Source organism: Triticum urartu, chromosome 7A, assembly GCF_056163025.1.
Source record: "Triticum urartu cultivar PI428250 chromosome 7A, HENAU_Tu73, whole genome shotgun sequence".
Taxonomy (NCBI): domain Eukaryota; kingdom Viridiplantae; phylum Streptophyta; class Magnoliopsida; order Poales; family Poaceae; genus Triticum; species Triticum urartu.
The window spans coordinates 3,098,656-3,111,765 of record NC_141879.1 but is presented as its reverse complement, the minus strand read 5'-3'; the positions used below and the strand labels follow the sequence as shown (position 1 = coordinate 3,111,765).

At 44.2% G+C, this 13,110-nt stretch overlaps 1 protein-coding gene across 3 annotated transcripts; it reads left to right on the top strand.

Moving 5' to 3' along the window:
- The first annotated feature begins 228 nt into the window (after positions 1–228).
- Positions 229–12,702, top strand: LOC125525244 (tau-cadinol synthase). Of its 3 annotated transcripts, none has more exons than XM_048690247.2 (7): positions 229–390; positions 9,007–9,265; positions 10,554–10,953; positions 11,328–11,546; positions 11,680–11,815; positions 11,903–12,151; positions 12,244–12,702. In XM_048690247.2, exons 1-7 carry the CDS (start codon positions 262–264, stop codon positions 12,532–12,534), a joined length of 1,683 nt encoding a protein of 560 aa, XP_048546204.1. In that variant the 5' UTR covers positions 229–261; the 3' UTR covers positions 12,535–12,702. The 3 variants fall into 3 exon arrangements, with proteins under 3 accessions (XP_048546204.1, XP_048546205.1, XP_048546206.2); XM_048690248.2 differs by having other exon boundaries at positions 230–390; positions 10,581–10,953; XM_048690249.2 differs by lacking the exon at positions 229–390 and adding an exon at positions 7,968–8,672 and having other exon boundaries at positions 9,007–9,058; positions 10,581–10,953.
- The last annotated feature ends 408 nt before the right edge of the window (positions 12,703–13,110 follow it).

Here is a 13,110-nt window from a genome sequence, read left to right as displayed (position 1 = left end):
AAAGAGAATTTATTTTTGTTGAACAAATCAATAAGACGTGAGGAGTTGGCGCTTTTCAAAAATATAATGAAAAAACGTCTAGAGAGGCAGAAATTACCTAAGTGTGGGCGAAGGGTGAGGTACACGACATAACATCAGTTTTTTTTTTAAGATGATGATTAAAGACTGGTGGACAGCAAAGGTGCATATCCATTCACCGCTGGACCTTCTATAAAATGGCTTGTTCCATCCTCCTGCTTGAAGCAAGCAAACGAACCATATATGCACAAGCCTTCCCTCGAAATACATACATACATCTACATGGCGTCCATCACCCGTGAAATGGTGTGCGGTTTTGAACCCTCGGTCTGGGGTGACTACTTCATCACATATCAGCCGCCGCCACTACAGGTGTATACAAGCAGTTTCTTTTTTTCCGTGTTTTTTCCGTTAGGGGCCAATAGTGAACTGTATGGCATTGAGGAGTAAATCCGAATATACCATTTACTTTCCCTTCAAAGCGTAACCCTTGAAATCGTCATAATTTTAAGTAGACATCTCATCTGATCATTGATTGATGGAAAAAATCTTTATAATTGTAGGTAATTCATTGAATAGTTAGATGAACACATATATTTAGTTTGACCTATTAAATTATAGTAACATTAGCTTAATATTCACGATCGATTTCTGTGCTTTGTAACTGTTCTCATCTAGCATCGGATGGCTGCATATATTGTATCTAGGTGGGGTGGGGGGGGGGGGGGGGGGGGGGGCAAGTATGGATATGTTTTTTTCCCGTGAAATCAAGTTGCTCGTAGTTTTTTTTCGATAAATTCCTCTTGGTCGCACACATGGATCATGAATTACTCCCCCTCCGGTGAAGAGTGTATGTTTGGCTTCAAATTTTTTCTACAAAAAAGTGTACTTCTATCTTCCCAATGCACTTTAAAGTAGATCTCTCATCACACGTTAATCAAGACCAATAACAATCTACACATGGTCTTCTTAATTTCTACATGCACTTAGCTCATTGGGGTTTGGTAATTAAAGAGGAGAGAGATGATGGATTGCACCTTTCCAATGCATTTTTTACTTCACTCTATAATTTGTCCTAAAATTTCTAGATGTACACTCTTCACCGGACGGAATAGTAAGCACCTGGATGCACATGCACGCTTATGTATGTACATTCACCTAAAAAGTAATCTGGGATGATGTGGTGTTGGTAGATTTTTGTCCTGGGGTTTTCTTCTGTCTCCTCTTATTCGTCTTCCTCTTGTCCCCGCCCTCACTGATGTTTTTTTTGGGGAAAAGGAGGTTAAACCCCGGCCTCTGTATCAATCGATGCATGTAGCCATCTTTATTAATTATTCCATAAAGGTCTGACAAGATCAATCTACCCAAAGTCATCACTCACACCTATAAAACTCGATAATGTGGAGTGCTCTCACTGATGTAGCCGAACATGCTGCCTCCATCCATGACGGCCATGCGCTTGCATGACAAGACATGACACACAAATTATAAATTCTATATAATTCATATGGCGTGCGCGTCTGTTATGTAATGCTCGTATCATGCGGGATGACTGCAGTGGCCGCAAGAGATTCTCGGCAATATGCGGCTAGCTAGCCGCAAGAGTTTCCCGGCAGGAGACAACATCTTTCTCTTATTCCACATCGATTAAAAATTTATGTAGCAACTCTTACATACAGATCACAAGACACTATTGTACGTGCTCTCAACCCATTTTTACATGAAAATCGTGCTGTTTGGAGGGCTGATCGCATTTATTAGGAGAAGTGGCCCAAGTAGCTTTTGTGGACACATCATTCTTGTAGATGAGAGCTACTCCCTTGGTCGGGTTTATAAGTCGATCGGGCATGGACTTTTAGGTCTTGTGAGTTCGGACAAACAAGCATGCATTTTTATAAAGGATGCTTTATTACTTACAAGGTTTATGCATTACACCTGACCTCTGCATAATTGAGACGCACACAGCCATAATCATGTCTAAGTTAAAAAAAACAAAAGGCATAATATAAGTAATCATGTGGAAACTTTATAACGCCTAAGACGTCAGAGGGCCAATTCTAAGATCATCCTGCCATCCATGTCGGGTAAAAGTATCCCTTGCCGTGGCCTCCAAACGTGTACACACCTCCGTAAACAGGTCTCAATTCTCCATACATTGTTGAGACGGCCATAAACGGAGTGTACCAGTACATCTGTAGATAACCTACAGAATAGAAGAACTTGCAGTACATCTGTAGATAATCTGCAAAACCTTATCATTTTTACATAGACAAAGCGACCATATCACGACAAGCGCACCTACCCTGAGAAGAATTCTAAACTTGTTATTTACCGATGTAACTAGTTGCCAATAATATTAGCAACACTATGTGGAGGATACAAGCCAGAAGCTACTTGGCTGACTAACCATATAGAACGAGAAAATTTGCATTGGAAGAACAAGAGTCCTACCAATTCCTCCTAGTAACATTATCTTTGGTAAGAATGACTCCTCGACGAAGATACCACGCAAAGATTTTATTCTTGAGTGGCATCTTCATATTTCAAATCATTTTATCATTATCAACGGGCACATCTAACTGGATCAACGCAACACTACTAGGGAAAAGCCTACCAGCAGCGAGGGTTTTGGGCCTCTCAGTAGCGCGGGCACCGGCGCTACTAATAAGGCGCTACAGCTAACGTATAGCAGTAGCGCCGGTTATCCCACGCTACTGCTATACATGAATAGATGTAGCGCTCTTTGGGAAAGGGCGCTACTGATATTATTTGCAGCGCTGTTTGCTGGGACGTGCTACTGAAAATGCGACGCTACTGCTAAATTTCCCCCCTCGCTACTACTAGTTTATTTATTAGTTTTTTTCCTGCATATTTGTTTTGTATTTGTTTTGTATTTGAATAGGCTTTATACAATAATCTTTAGCATATCATACACATACAAATGTAATCATAGCATATACATACAATTAGTCTCATCATAATCATCATCCAACACAAAGTGGTCTCTCGTCATCATCTCGAAAATAGCGATACAAGTCTCGAATGATATGCAAATACATCGTCATCCATCTAAACAATGATATACGCGAGAAGAGCTATCACTTTGAGAACATGAGTTCGTATCCCTCTTTCGCATTAGCGTGAACCTCTAAACTAACTACTGCCTGTCGCTCGGAAACCGGAAGGGCCTGACACTCCGGCCACTTGTCGTATATATACTCCTGGCATAGCACTTTTTCGCCATCTATGATCTATGCACCTACATCATCACATGAGTCGATGATATGCAACATATATAGTTGAGCAACAGAAAGAGACAGACTTCGCAAAAATAAAAACAACATATCATAAGCATAAATAACAAAGTTCATCATACCCCAAAATGCCCTAACTAGAGTGATTTTCGCTAGTCGAGGAGGAGGACGGTTTAATTACATCACAAATAAAGTTTCACCGTGCATAACTCAAAGTTTTGTTATACAGAAAGTATGGACTAAACAGACACATTGTTATATATCGACAATCACTCCAACATGTCGTTGCATCCATCCAAGTCAGGGAGATAGTCCCCGAGCCTAGTGAAAGGCTTCAGGTCGAGACACTGAGAGGCTATCCATGTTCGGACGTCTTCCCGCGACATTTGTCCTTCTCCGTAGAACATCCCTGTTTTTCCGACGACCTCCTTCATGATGATTTGGGCAAGTTCGCGCTGGATGTTATAGAACTCAGCTCGAAGTCGATGATCCTCGATATCTCCTATGTCCTTTGCCCATTGCAGAATATGGGCATCGCCGGATCTAGGTGACATGCGAAGGTTCTGGTGATCCCGTCTGTACTCCAGCATGTGGTGTAGGACATAGAATCCATCATTAAGAGAATCGTTCGGTTGCTGGATGCAGCAGAAGTCGGTCTTATGGCCGAAGGTGACCCTGTCGCCCCTTCTCTTCTTGCCCCTGACCTCTCCACCCCTTGCTTGGTAGTAAAACATAGCACTATCGAGAACATCCTTGATGTGGGTGTAATCCTTTTTGTGAATGTTCTTCGATGAGTCCAAGTAAAGAGCGTGGGAGAATCGGGGGTAGAGGATGATGAGAACGGGGCGCCCGCCGCTGCGCAAAATAAGTCCTCAAATTAATTAGCCTCCACCGTGCAAATGAATGATTGAAATCGAAGGAAGGATAGCAGCGCGGATGACTTACACGGGATGATAAGGCATGAGAATCGCCCCCTTGTCCTTATTGGTGAGCATGAAACTGACGATGTAATCCCTCACGTATTCACGGTGATTTGCGCAGACTCCCAAGAAGCCCTCGTGCATGTAGTACGGGTCAGCGACACAGATATGAGATATCTGCTCAACCCCGATGATGTAGTTCATGTGCAAGGCATAAAGGCGGACAAACGTAAAATCCAGCTTCTTCACGTGAAACATGTCGAATATGTAATCGAATCGGAGGAAGAACTTATCCGCGGGGAAGCTGTCAACGTACGACATTTGCCGCGGAACGTTAACCACGTAGAGTGGGTACCCTGGATCTTTCGAGGCGATGAGGTCTTTCTCTACCCGCAGCACATCGTCATGAAGTCTCTTTAGATCGCCGAATCTGGCCCGTAGCGCTGTTGCAGGTAGGATTGGTTGACCGGGGATATGCCATTTATCCACACCGGGGATATCTATACGGTCCTGAAGCCGAGGCTGCTGAGGCGGCTGGATCATAGAAACAACTTTTTTTGCCTTTCCTCGCTCTCTTCCTAAACTTCTTTACTACCGGAAGGTCGTCCATAATATGTTGAGACGGCAATTCAGGCACCGACTCATGACGCTCAAACCCTGAGGAGGCGCCAGTATAGACATACTGTTCAGCGGCGCCATCGTCGTCCTCATCCTCATCCATGGCGACGTCATCAGCGACTAATGGAGCCTCCTCCTTACCCCGTCCGCTATCACCCAACCCGACACCCGACGATAATTGGGTAGGTGGGGTGTTGATGTTCATACCTTGATGAGGCTGCGTGCTTGTGGGTGTGCTCCCGGCCGCCTCCAGACGAAGCAGATTCTTTGGCCACAACAGGACCCACCCAGCATTGCAACAATCACCAAGCCGCCCCGGTGTCTCATCGTCATCCCCCAGTAGTACTGGAGGAGGCAAATTCTCGTGGCCCGGTTTGACACTGGCCACGGAAACCTTGAAGACGTTCGGGGGGATCGGCCGGCTGTGGAACAATGGTTCCTTCGGCTCCATTATCGTCGCCTTCCCCACGTCCACCTTCTGGTCGCCGATAGTGTACAATATGGTGCACGGGGTTTCGTCGGCCTGCAAAGAAAAGTCTGCGACGTGAGACATCCGAAAGGCAACGAAAACGGGAGATTATACATTTATATTGAAGGGGGCCGGTGTGACAGATACCGTGAGGGCGTCGAGCTCAGCCAAAGACGAAGCACCGCCAAGCACGTTCGGTGCGGGAGCCGGTGCGAGAGCAGGTGCAGCTACAGGTGCTGGTGCAACGCTAGTCGAGCTGCTCCCCGCCAAGAAGTCAGCAAGGGGAAAGTCCATTGCATCTTTTTTTGGATTTTGCCTGGTCCAATTGAAAACGGCCGAAACTAAGGTAGTAGAAATATCTAAAGCCACCTATTTTGCGGCAGCTACCGCTGTTGCGACTGTCTCAGTTGATTTCTTCTCAACCGCAATCTCAACCCTCTTGTCGATGTTTTCTTCATTTAACCTCCGTCTTTCCTTTCTCTCCTCCGTGGTCTCACGGTAGTACTTCTTCCACGTGGCGCCGTCTCCGACACCGTGCATATGTTCAACGCCCGGTTGAATGGAGTGTCCCACTTGGGCCTCGCCAATGCCTCAGACGGCGAGTCGCTTTCGGCCGCAATCCTGTGCTGCTCTCTCTGCAAAAGGCACAACGATCGTTTACAACTAACGTCTGCAGTCGAATTGATCAGAAACTAAAATTACCAGTAGTCTCATGAACTCTGTAATGACCGGTGTTGTCTCGTAAACCTTTTTCACTGGGTCCCAACGGTGTCGGGCCCTGAGGACGTCACGGTCCTGCGGGACGGTGAACTCCGCCAAGGGGTCTGGGATGCCCAGACTCGCGGCTTCCGCGTCCTCCTTGGCCCATTTGGACCTCTTTCCGCCGTAACCACAGCTTCCGAGGTGGTGGCTCCCAATGTTCCTCTCTTGAAGCCCCTTCATGTACTTAGACTTTTTTTTGGCATCTTGGGCCTCGCAAGCCTCCTTGAATATTTGAAACTGCTCTTCCGTGATTGTCGGATTATCCTTTACAATCTCGGAGTAGGGTTCCTTCTTGTCGATGATCCTTGCTTTCACTCGATTTTTCCAGGCGGCCAACGCGTCACTAAACTTGGTCATGGCGTGTTTGTTTATCTTCTTCATTGCCGGGTCCTCATCTGGATCTTTATAATCCTTCTCATTCCGGCCCGGGAACAAGAATATCTGGTGAAACTTCTTTAGGAGGGAGCTCCTCATATTTTATATCTTCTGTAGTTTCTCATCGTTGATGGTGGCGGTTGTCCGTACAATGCAGCCTATTTGATTGCCGTAGCATCGACGCGCTTCCTTGGGCGCCGTTGGCTCAAAATTGCCGTCGTCCACCTCCGTGACCACCACTCTAGTAGTCCTGAGTTTGTTAGGAACCCGTTGCCTCTTTGCTTTCGGTTCTACACCGGCTCCGCTCCCCGAGGCAGCGCCGGTCTCAGTCTCAGCGCCGGTCTCGATGCCGGTCTGAGTCTGAGCGCCGGTCTCAGTCTCAGCACCGGTCTGCGTGTCGGTGTCAGTCCCCGATGCCACTGGTGGGCCCAACAATAACATCGATTGATCATCGGTAAGGCTAAAAAATTCGTCAGCTGCCCGGTAGGCGTCGTCGCAATCACCAGAACCCTGTCCTTCATCGTTGCTAGCCATGTTTCCTATGATTAAATCTAGTCAATTAATTCTAGACCTAATAAAATGAATAATGACATAAAAAGGCCTATTGTTTTGCAGGAATGTTGACTCCTTCCTGGTGCGGCAAATCACGGGCACTCGATATGTTCTAGTTTGTAGCACAAGTCATGCCGAAATTCACGGAAAATTTCGGCATGAGCTTTGCTAAAAAGTGGACAAATCGAGAACCTGAAATTTGCCGAAAAAGAAATGAATCAACATTCCGGCAAAACATAGGCCACTAAGCATCATTCCCTGCAAACAGTGTCCAAATATACACGAGCAACCACATGTCCAAATTTCGCAAGCTAATTCAAAAACAAAGTGTAGAAGAAAAATTCATTTAACTACTAATAGAACAAAATTCAGTTAACTTTAGTGCTCTATAATGATGAAAGGAAAAAATTTCGCAAGCTAATTCAAAAACAAAGTGTAGAAGAAAATTCATTTAACTACTAATAGAAAAAAAAATTCAGTTAACTACTAATTTCATTCATTTAGGTTATTCATTTAACATCACCTAATTAACCTACTGTACCAATACTACTAGCAGCACTACTAACCTAATTAACCTAGCAAAAGTCTAGTGCCCTAACTGAAAAACATCTAATTAACATCTAATTTTTTCTCTAAAATACAGAGAGAGATGAGTGAGGGGGAGGGGTGGGGGACTTACAGAGAGGGGAGAGACGGTGGCGGGGAGGTGCTCGGTGACGGAGGCAGGGGCGGAGAGGGCGGGCTCGGGCACGGGCAAGGGCGGTCCTGGGCGGGCTCGGGCGGCGGTGAGGTGGAGGGCGCCGACGGTGACGTGGAGGGCGGCCTTGGGCGGCGGCGGTGAGGCTGAGGGCGGCCTCGGGCGGCGGCGGTGAGGCTGAGGGCGGGCTCGGGCGGCGGCGGTGAGGCTGAGGGCGGCCTCGGGCGGCGGCGGTGAGGAGACGGCGGCGAGGGCGAGGGACGATTTGGGGAAGAATTGGTGGCCGGGGGGCGGGATGGGGGAAACCGCTGTTTAAGTGAAACGTAACGGTAGTGCGTTTCCGAAAACGCGCTATAGCTAAGTTAGCTATAGCGCGTTTACTGAAACCCGCTACTGCTATTCCTTTCTCCTTTTTTCCCTTTTTCACTTTATTTTATTTTCGTTAGCAGCAGCGCTTTACACGTAAGCACGCTGCAGCTAAGGAGATTAGCAGTAGCGCTGGGCCATTATACGCGCTACTGCTAGGTTGGGCTAGCCATGTGCGCCCAGTTCGAACGTAGCAGCAGCGCTTTTCGCTAGTACGCGCTACTGCTAAAGTCATAGCAATAGCGCGGTTTATTCACGCGCGCTGCTACTAAGTAGCAGCAACGCTTGATTTTGTACAGCGCTACTGGTAAAATTCTGTGTATAGGCTTTTCCCTAGTAGTGCAATATGCATGGACTCCACCGAGAAATTACCACTCACATATAGGTCCTGACGAAATACAACGATCCCTTGCGTCAATTGCATCGTGGATAGGCGTTGTACCAAAATGTTCCACGATTCAAGGCTAGGGCCACTTAAATCTCTCCTGAACGCCACATTCGGCGGAAAGGATTCCATAACCGTGGCGATAGTATCACCCTTATGCCGCACAATATTGTATAGGGCGGGATATTGTTCCTGGAGAGTGGCAGTGCCTAGCCACTTATCCTCCCAGAACCTAACCTTTGATCCGTCCTTAATGGCGAAGGATCCATAGCGGAAGATATGTTTTTTCGCTAGATCTAAATCTCCATCTCCTCACAAAACATTGAAATCTTCATTGTTATAATTATGGCCCACCAGATAATTGATAGTGTAGATGATTTAGCCTTTTCAATGCATGTGCTGGTTTTGTTTGCCTTCGATTTTTAATACATATAATTGTAGATAGCTTCAAGCATGATCTTTTATAATACTTTACAATGGTGGATTATTAGCTAGCAGCCCAATTCTGAAAATGCAAAGTACAACGTCCTTATACGCATGAAAATCACTATGTTGAGTTTTTGGTTGATCTTCTAACATGATCTATGCAGAGGTCAGAGGTTTCGTTGAGGATCAAAGCAGAGAAACTGAAGGAGGACATCTGTATGTTGCTTAACACTTGCGAGGACGGGTTGGAGAGAATAACATTAGTGGATTCACTTCAGCATCTCGGAATCGATCACCTTTTTGCAGAACAAATTCGAACAACAATATGGGACATCCATGGAACCGAATTTAGTAGTTCTAGCCTCCACTATGTTGCTCTCCAATTTCGGTTGCTTAGAGAGCATGGAATTTGGGTATCTACAGGTATCTATCTTTTTTTACATATAAATAGAGTGCTATTTTTTGTTTCTGTATTTACCCTTCTATAAATCTTGATAAATGTATTTATAGGAAATCCATATGGAATCTGTATGGAAGATTCTTTTCAAAATTTGCAGATGCATCATTTCAATCTGCCAACCAATTAAGCTCATATTCTGAAAATGTCTTCACTATTTTTCATATATGTACAAAGTACACACAAGTTTGTCGTTGATGATAAATATTCATTTTCGGTATCAATAATTTTGTGAGTACATGATTTTTGTACAAATTTGCTCTTAATTTTTGGGCCATTTAAATGACTAAGATATTATTTTTGCTCTTAATTTTTTGACATCCGTCTAATAGTTTACCTAATTTTGACTATTTTCTATTTTTATTTATGTTTCTGTGCCGTATACTTATTAATAGAATTATATTGGGTACCATGATGAGTACAACTTTTCCCAGGTCATCGAAATGCTAAATATAATGCTAATTGGTATTGCTTATTTGCAGATGCAGCTAATCTTAAATATTTTGGTAAATTATGAACCTCTTATATGTTAATAAACTAAATGGTAGGGAAGCTCTTCAGATATGTTGGTACCCGGCAAGTCATACTATGACTAGATTCACGCAGTTTGTGTTACATATTTGCATATTTAATCATCCTTATGATATTGCTTCCATAGTTCACACCTTAAGCAAGTGAATTGGATTAGTGTTGTCTCATCTAGAAATTGGTCGATGCATGATGTTGGATTAAAAACGACACAGCCTCCCATGATGTTATGTATCCGGGTCCATGTGCATGTATGATCCTACTAGTATTGGAATTAGCTTCCGAGTAGTATTCCCCCTTTTTTTTAGCGGTGTATTCCTCTAGTAGCCCTGTAACTTGTACCGTGATTTGTAAAAGTAATACAAATCAAACATGAGTAATACGACGCTATGGCCATCAAGCTTTTCTGGCGTGCGTGCATGTGCTGTGTTCGTACGCGAGGTGCTATATATAGATCGATTAGCTAATAGCTAAGTCTAGCTTCGCACTGTCGTGGATCAATCAGGAATCAGCTTCGTTTTGTTCGTGTTAGTCATCGTTCGTCATCGTTCATTGTCGCGGTCGCCGCTGCCGGAAAGTACTCGGTGTCTGGTCTGGGCCAACACATGATGTGTGAATTCACCTATCACTTACTTGCCACTAATTTTTTATCGCCTAACATGCATGGAAATAATTTAGTATAAGGTGGTCCAAACGTAAGATCGGATAGTTATTTGCTTGATGCAGAGACTTCCGTGGCATTTATTCTTGCAGATGTATTCAATAACTTCAGAGGTAAAGATGGGTGCTTCAGGAAGGACATAACAAATGAGCCAAAGGGATTGTTAAGTTTGTACAACGCTGCTTACCTTTTTGTTCATAATGAGCCGGAGCTCGAAGAAGCCATTTCCTTCGCCAGACATCATCTTGAAGTAATTAGGGGCAGTCTCAACTCCCCTTTAGCCGAGCAAGTCAAACGAGCTCTTCAGGTACCACTTCCAAGGACCTCTAGAAGGGTGGAAACATTGCACTACTTGTCGGAATACAGAAAAGAGAAGGACTATAAACCTCTTATACTTGAGCTCGCACAGCTGGATTTTACCCTTCTGCGGCATGTCCAGCTAATGGAGCTCAAAGATATTAGCGAGTAAGTGTCCTTGATATCCAGAAGTGAGTTATAATGGTGAGAGGATTAATTGGTGTTTGAATCTATGCTTTTAATAAGCAAAGAACCTTGCACTTCGTTAGGATTTTGTGACTAACTTCTTATGATCGATGATGTGTAACTAACTAACTTTTTCTTCTAATGGTGTGTGTTCGTATAAATAAACCATGTGGTGATGTTTATGAATTAACTGTATCTCGGTTCTCTGTAACCTCATTGAGCAACTAGCTTATGGTATAATTAATCTTACTCACGACACAATATAAATAATGGCATATGTTGTCCCATACGTCCACAATGATGCTCCTAACTGATTTCTGTTTAATGGGCTCAACACTTCAATATTTAATTTTCAGGTGGTGGAATAACCTGAAGAGCATCTGTGGATTAACCTATGTGCGTGATCGTATTGTGGAGGCTTACTTGTGGTCTCACACAGTGTTCTATGAGCAAAGTTGTGCACGCGCAAGGATGATCAAGGCCAAGTTAATTACACTAATCACCATACTGGATGATACATATGATGTACATGCCACCATAGAGGAATGTAGGCTGCTAAATGCAGCCATTCAAAGGTAGGGTATAGTTTGTTTCTAAATTTCTTCAGAAAAAAGCGTCTTCAAATTTATTCCTTGAGAATCATTTTGGGAACAATTATATAGATGCTAGTTTCCTTAATTGTTTTGTATTCTAACTGTCCATGTGTAGATGGGATGAGAGTGCCATTTCTGACGTACCAGAGTACCTGAAAATGTTCTATAGAGAATTGCTAAGAAACTTTCGGATGTTTGAGGGAGAAGTGGCAATAGTTGACAAGTACCGGATTGACTACACGAAGAAAGCGGTACACCTTTTTGCGACGTAGGCATATTGCAATTGTTGAAAATATTGTCCCTTTATTCATCAATTTTCTTTAATTATGTGTTTGTAGCTCCAAAATCAGTCTGCTTATTATCTCCAAGAAGCTGAATGGGTACAACAAAATCATAAGCCATGTTTTGAAGATCAAGTGAATCTGACATCCATGTCCTCAGCCGTGCCATTGCTATCTGTGGGTATGTTGACTGGCATGGGTGAGGCAATAACGAATGCAGCATTCGATTGGGTTGCCAGTAGGCCTGATGTAGTCATAGCCGGCGCAAGGATTGGCCGTTTTCTGAATGACATCGCGGCATATAAAGTAAAACTCGGTTTGTTAATTATTAGCTAGGTTTATGAGTAAACATAACCTTATACCACTGACTAAAGCGATCTAATGGTATAAACCTGCAGCGCGGAAAGAACAGTGGGGACGTTGAGAGCTCTGTGGAGTGTTACATCCATGAGCATGGAGTTACAGATGAGCAAGCCTTCACAGTAATCTATTCACTCATAGAGGATGGGTGGAAAACCACGAATCAGGCTCGCTTTGATCACGGTGCACTACTCCCAGCAGTGCAGCGGGTTGTCAATGCGGTTGTTAGCATGCAACTCTACTACGACAATGGAGGAGATGCATACACATTCAACATGCACATTCAAGAGATCGTCAACAAACTGTTTCTCGAGCCCATTCCTATGTAATCTCCAGTAGATGTACAAGATGTATCGGGTCATCACAGATTAGGGACCCCTACTATTATCTGTGTGAATACGTATTGTTTTAGTTACCCCAATCATCCACTGTATTGCTGATGTTTGGTATGGGATGTAATAACGCTATTTATGTTGTTTTGATGCACTTTTACCATACACTACCGGAATCGACGAATTTGTTGGCGACCACGTCGAGTGTGTGTGCCTGTGCGCGCCGGGCGTGTCTGGTCAGGTCCATGGCAGCGTCATGCCGGGTGCAAACAAATGGAATGCATAAGATGTCCCTTTTATGTTTATGGACTGAACTGCTGGACCAGGGGCGAAACAGAGCATGCAACATTGAGCCGGCATGCAAACTCACTTTATGTTTATCTGCGTCCTATTACATGGTCAAGAACAACTCCACACCAGGTCAGCCGGCAAATTCACCGCATCATCCTGGCAGAAGCAATGACGGCTACAGCAGGTTGCATCATGTTCACCTGCACCATAATCATTTATGTGCATTTACACATCATGTTCACCTGCACCATAATCATTTGCACGATGACATGCGTCAACTGT

Bases quoted from the DNA above. Each gene is read 5' to 3' on its own strand.
- LOC125525244 (XM_048690247.2), top strand. From the start codon at position 262: ATGCACAAGCCTTCCCTCGAAATACATACATACATCTACATGGCGTCC. The intron at 9,266-10,553 runs GTATCTATCTTT...TGCTTGATGCAG, and splicing joins TGGAATTTGGGTATCTACAG to AGACTTCCGTGGCATTTATT. The intron at 11,547-11,679 runs GTAGGGTATAGT...GTCCATGTGTAG, and splicing joins CTAAATGCAGCCATTCAAAG to ATGGGATGAGAGTGCCATTT.